We start from the raw sequence: 6,569 nt of genomic DNA on the forward strand, positions 1-6,569 counted from the left end.
GCTGCCAACCTGCAAAGTATCCACAAAAATCTTCAGAGGCTTCTAATTGTTCAGAGCTGGACCACAGGTGTATTTGATGGCTTATTCACTGCTCTCCGTACAACCAGGGAGAGTAAAGCATTTACAGTCTCTTGTAGTAGGGAGTAAAGCAGGAGTTTTGCCCATGTAATCCAATATTGAAATCACTGAGTGCTGTTTTTTGTGTCTGCTCCCCCCTTCAGAGAACACAAATATCAAACCCCCTTCTCTGCATCCCCCTCCTTCTCTTCAAGGCCCAAAGAAAAAGTGTATAACTACAAAGGAGACGGCAGGAAATGTTTAGGTAGGAATTGCAGATACAGGTTGATAAATCAGAAAAGTCTCTCCAAGGATATATAAAAAAGCAGATACCTCCACTTCTGTTTTTTTGTTGGTTTTCAGAAACTGCCAGTTTCCCAGTTTGCAAGTGACAAATAACTTAGAGGCTGTTGCCAATGTAGCGCTTAGCACCCATTAGCTGAGTCATCACAGGATTGACTATGGTTGCTTATTGCTTCAGAACCACCACATAGGCATAATTGAGTTCCTTCTCCTAAAATGCAGGGACTAACCTCCTGAAATTATGATTACAAAGTTGGAGCAAGGACTGTATTGTTATCCTGGTTTAATAGAGAATACACCACATTATGGGCTTTTATAAAGAAAAGAAGATGTTGCAGTAGAGAAAGTCATCAGCTGGTTTTCTATTGCTAGCAAAGACCTAACACACCTGACCCCTACCACTTCAGCAGAGAGGAAAGGAGGAAAGCAGTGATAGAGAGAATCCAGTTTATTGCTGCTCTTTCCAAATATATTCTATACATGCACCTACAAATACATACACAAACTACAAAATAAGTAGTAGAGCTTGCTGCTCTGATACCGATCAGCATGAAACTATGAAAATGAGAGGTCCCTCTATTAGATGGTTTCCTTTGTTAACGTGTGTGTCTACAGTAATTATGAACAGCTGATAAATTGCCTTTTTACAATGGTATGTAAATGTGCTGATATTGCTATAAATAATCACTCCATACACTACAAGACACACTGCTAATTATTTCTCCCCTACCTCGTTTCCCCACTTAATTTAGTCTCAAAAATTTCCCTCTATTGTGCAGCCTTTATCAGGCAGCTCTTTCAATGCATTATCTTCTTTATTACTAGATGAATATTATTGATGATTTGTTTTGCCATTTCCTTTCCTAGGAAAAGATGTCTTGTTTGGGACAATTTCAAAAGCTATCCATTACAAGTGAAAAACACATCTGAGATGCCAGTGCTGTTTCCAGGGACGGTAGAAAACTATTCTGCAGAGCTGACAGGACAGTGAGCCAGACCCTCATCAGCATAAATCAGAGCAGCTTTACTGAAGACAAGGGAGTTATTTTTCATGTAAGGAGCTGGCCAAGTGTTCTCTCTGCAGCAGTACTGGAGCGGCATCAAACACTGACCTCAGGCTGGAGGAGACATCTCACGCATGCAGGAATCCCCACTGCAATTGCCACTGTGTCTCTTTTTTTAATTATTATTTTGAATGGCTAGAGTTTTATCATATTCCATTAAACCTAGTTCCTATTCTCAGAGCAATATAAATGCTCCCTACTATACAGCAACCTTAACACTAGCAGATCAGGCCTCCTTACTGATCTCCCGTGCCTCTGGGGACTTGTGCATTACTTCTCAAGTAGCTCAGCAAAAGGACCTTCACCCAGCTGATTCACTGGTTCCTGCCACCAAGGGAGTTTATGGCAATGCCCACCCGTAGACTGTTACTCTGTATGACACGAAACAGCAGTAGCCTGGGAGCATATATATATAGGTGTGTTCTTCAGATGACTGAGCAAATCTATGCCTTTTTAATTATTATTCTATTTCTCATTCAGTTTATTCTTATGTTTACTGTTAACTCCACATCTCTAAGGAAGTTGTTTCATACTTCCCTTGAACATCCTTTTGGGAACCAAGTGATTTGCATTAATGCTTCTTGGAGAACTAGCAAAAGCACATTTAACCGGTATGTTCAGCTAGTAGGATAGCAGTCTTTTTGCTTCTTACAGATACTTACATATGCTGAATTCAGAGATGAGCCATACTGAGGTCTTGGCTCTAGAGACCTCTGAGAAAAATGTCAGATGTGGGGCCTCATTTTGCTTTTACGCTACCTGGGCTAAAAGTTGGGCTTCACTGCTAATTAAAAGAAACAGGCCAGGTAACGCAGACCTTCAGTCAAATGCTGTTTTTTGAGTGGTTTAAAGTGTTACCACCTGTCATTTTTGTGTTGCCCTCCTGTTCCCCTAACTGGAAGGACAAAGTATGGGACAACAGGCTCTTCCCAACAAGAAATTTCTGATGCTGAGAGGGAATTTTTGATTTCAGGTTGAACCGATGCACTCTCAGCATCAGAAAATCCTCATGCCAAGACTCTGACACCCTTCTACCCCAGAATCACTCTGTTGTGGTTTTTCACTTTCCTTTCCAGGCTGCAGCAAATTTCTTTAGAAATTGCTTTTACACCCCCATTATACCCTTCAACACCCTTGAAGTGATTATTCACTGGTATAAAAATTCTCTTCCCAAAAATTCTGCTCAGTGCGCTTTAGGGCAAGCAGGTTGATTTTGGCAGAGAACCCCCGAAATAAGAGTTCATTGCCAGTGCCACATGCAAAACTTCTCACTCTGCTAGATTGCTGAAGCTCTGTTCTTGTTAAAAATCTGTGAAATGCTATCTCATACCATTGTGTTTTAAAGAACAGAAATCAAGTATGGAAACCAGAAGAGAGAAATGCTGCTCACAATCGCCCAACAGAAGTACACAAAGGGACTTCCAAGCCTTCAACTTCAGTGGACTCATCACTAATCAAACTCTTTGGCTTAAAATTACCTCATAACAAGATTTTTCAAACATTCTGTGATTTATCTTTTGACTGAATCCAGTTTCTTTTCTGGATTACACAGCTAGAGTCATAACAAAGCACAATACTCACCACCACCCACCCACCAAACTAACAACAAACTGAAGGAACACGCAGGTCAGTTATCCAGGGTGATAGCATCCCAGATACCATCTCCTGACACACAACCTTACCCAAGCAATTTTCTGCTCCTTTTTTTTCTGACATGGGGAATAGCATTCTTTAATAGAAAGGCACAAGTAGAACTTGTATTCTTGAAAATCTTTCCAAAGTAGTCTGTGGGCGGTAATTATTAGCAAGAGTTTTTAGTTATTGATAAACCCATAATTGAGTTATGGAGGCATGAGAATAAAGGTACTAAGATTACACATAACGTGCTAAGATAACACAAACCTGACCGACCCATTGGAGTGCAGGTGTTTGTGGTACAGATTGCTGCTGCACATGGTTTCTTGGTCTTCAAACCAGATTAATGTCAATAAGAGACTCAAATTAATTAAAGGCTTCCTACCCTACATGAAAAGGGTGGGTTGGCAGAACAAGGTGAGAGTGTTTTTCATAATTGCAGTCAGAGTTCCTAACAAACACAATTTCAGTCCTGTTCATGTAGGGAGTGGAGAGGTGCTGTGTTTGTGCTACTACTTCAAAACATTTTCTCTATGACCTTCCATCGAGGGTAAAGCACAAAACGGGGAAGTTAATGATCAATTCCCAGAAAATATGAGCAGTTGGTCTTAGCTTGCTGCTGATGAAGGACTTGCTCTACAGTTCATTGACTGTATTCTGTCAAGCAGTATTTGCTTTTAGAAATGCAAAGCCACCACAAATACTGGATTCTCATACGTGTTCAACACTTAATCTCACTAGGGAAACAGCACAAGGAAAAAAATTCCCTGGTCTTTGGCTGATTCTCAGTCCCATGACAGGTCCTTTGCTCTGACTGAACATCAAGCTTTCTGCAGCACAGAAAGGCTTTGTTGTGAACAGTATCCAGACTATTCTGCAGTATTTCACCACTGTGTATTCAGTCAGACCACATTTCCAAATGAGGAGACAGAGGCATCTGTTAAAACACACTAACAGCCTACTTCATTAACGTCCCCTTTTGATTTTATTCACAGACACTGCAAATGGGCATCAAGCATTTTTCTGGGCTCTTTGTGATGTTGTGCATTGGGTTTGGCTTGTCCATTCTCACTACCATTGGGGAACACATTGTGTACAGACTGGTCCTGCCACGAATCAGGAAGAAATCCAAGATGAAGTACTGGCTCCACACAAGTCAGGTACGTATTCAGAAGTAACCCTGTGAAAGTCATGTGGCTGATTAAGAAAGCCTGAACAAGAACAAGGCGTAAAAGGTTGTAAGAGCTCTGATGATTGGCATTTGAAGTGTGACAGCAGCTTCTGGAATTTGAAGAGGCTTTCTTAATGATGGAATGAGAAGCACAGAGGAAACAGTTCAAATATTCACAATTGCAAAGCCTACAGAAGGGACCTTTCCATTTGCACTTGGAACCTTGTAACTTTTGGACACCAGAAGCAACAGTGTTGTTATCCTGAACTGACTAACCAGAACATTTTATCTCACTGTTACGGGTTCCCAAACTCTTGATGCATGCAGGAGGTGCTGGGTAACTTCCTTCATTATTCCAGGGAAAATTATGGAATAAAATTGCTCTAGGTGTTTGCTCTAAAGGAAGTGCTTACTTTGCAGAAAAAGGCACAAAAAGGAAGAGTTTGTATTGCTTTAAAGCAGCACAGTGAAAGAGATCTTTTAGAAAATAATGAAGTTTGCCAAGATCCACTTTTTTTCTGAGGAATTCTAACACCAAGGATTGTTTGCAAACTATTTATCAACCTTTCAGATTGCCCTTCCTTGGGAAACTATGGGAAAATAAATCTGTTGTAATAATAAAGCACAGACATTGCTTGTATCCTTGAATGTGCAAAATAATTTATGCTCAAGTCCATCACACAAAGCCCAAATTGTTTCCTATTTATGGAGCTATTCTTAATCTTGCTTTTACTAATTTATTTTCTTCTTGTCCCTCTAGAGATTACATCGTGCTCTGAACAGTTCATTTATTGAGGATAAATGCCAGCCTAAGACAAAACGAGTAGAAAAGAGGTAGGAAGTTTTGCATGCCTTAAAACACAAACTACAAAAATTACTTTGAAATGAAATATGTTGTGTCTGGATATATACTTATGGATCTAATACACCCCAAAGATAATAGAAGCAAAAAAAAGCAAACAAGATAGAAGTGACGAGGGAAGCAGAAATTGTTTCCAATAGCAAGTATTAAATCTAGAAATTTTGTTCTTTCATGATTTCACACAGCTAATAAAAGCACCTCCATTCTAAAGACAGGCTTTGCATTTTTTTAAGTCCACTGCTCTTGTTTTTAGGTAATTAATTACTCACGTGCTAAAGCACTGGCAGATAACTAGGGCCCTGTGAGATAGCTTCACAGTGAATGAGAGATCAGGCAGTATATACGTTAGAAACTTTTTCAGCTTTCTTATTTTTTAGAATGAGAAATAAGAAAGCTGAGAAGAGGAAAACTCGCTTCTTTCAGAAACCTTTGTCTCAAACAACTCTTGTTGGAGAAAAAAAGTAGGTAACAACCTTGCCTTGTTTTCATAGCCTATGTCTTCTGAGGAGGAGACAATCTTATCTATAGCTACCACGAACACAAGGCATTTTATTAAAACTATGCACTTGCTCAGTAACTCAAAACTATTACTGCACCTTTTAAAGACACAGGCAGCAGTATTGCTTTTCTACAGATAAGTTCAGCCACAGATACGGAAATGAAATGTCTTCCAGGCTGTTGCTAGATATTTGGCATGTCTGAAACCCACGTATGTAAATGTATGTTGTGTTTAGTTTGTCATTCCTGCACTAATGGCAGCAAATGTAAGAAGTAAACATCTATAAGCCTCTAGACTGCCTATATACAGACAAGTATATAAAAGCACATGCAATTAATTTCCTGTTCATTCTTTGATCTTACTGCCCCACAAAACCCCATAGTGTGGCACCTCCTTGCACAAAAGCAACTCCTCACTTTTGATCTTTGAACAGCAGTACCAGGAGCTAACTGGTGCAACATTTCTTCCTCCTACAACCTCATCGCTGGGTGGTAGCATTCACACTCCCACAACCTGAGGCACTAACTCAGCGGAGGGAGGATCTTCCAGAGGAGGGGGCTTTCTGTATCTGTGATGATACAAAAAGCACCAGCTGAATTATTTGCCAGATATTGAGTAGTGCAAAAATTTCCTAACACAAGGAGATGGCTATAAGACTTGCAGAGTTTGGAAAAAGAACCATACAAATATTCTTTCAACATTGAGAGTGAAGATGTGCTGCTGCCCAAAAACTTCTGCCCCCACAGCATCCAGCCCATGCGTTTGTGCAACTTGTGCCCACACAGCATCCAGCCCATGTGTGTGTGCATGCACACCCACCCACCATCCTTGCTTTTCTCATGGTCTGAGCTGCTCTTTGCACAGAATTATGGTGAATTTAACTCAAGACACCCACTAACATGCTACTCAGCTTGTCATAAACACTGATGTGGCAAGGTATGACCCAGGGCTCTCAAATCAATTATATTATTACACTTT

General features: G+C 40.2%; 1 protein-coding gene across 1 annotated transcript in view; it reads left to right on the forward strand.

Annotated features, from left to right (window-relative positions):
- GRIN3A (glutamate receptor, ionotropic, N-methyl-D-aspartate 3A) overlaps positions 1-6,569 on the forward strand; it is a 121,908-nt gene that overhangs the window by 112,887 nt on the left and 2,452 nt on the right. Inside the window, exons 7-8 of the mRNA XM_009322537.1 lie at positions 4,055-4,219; positions 4,991-5,064. Of these exons, the coding sequence (XP_009320812.1) occupies positions 4,055-4,219; positions 4,991-5,064 (239 nt within the window). The remainder of the gene's footprint in view (positions 1-4,054; positions 4,220-4,990; positions 5,065-6,569) is intronic.

This window comes from Pygoscelis adeliae, unplaced genomic scaffold, assembly GCF_000699105.1.
Source record: "Pygoscelis adeliae isolate BGI_AS28 unplaced genomic scaffold, ASM69910v1 Scaffold64, whole genome shotgun sequence".
NCBI classification, from domain to species: Eukaryota; Metazoa; Chordata; class Aves; order Sphenisciformes; family Spheniscidae; genus Pygoscelis; species Pygoscelis adeliae.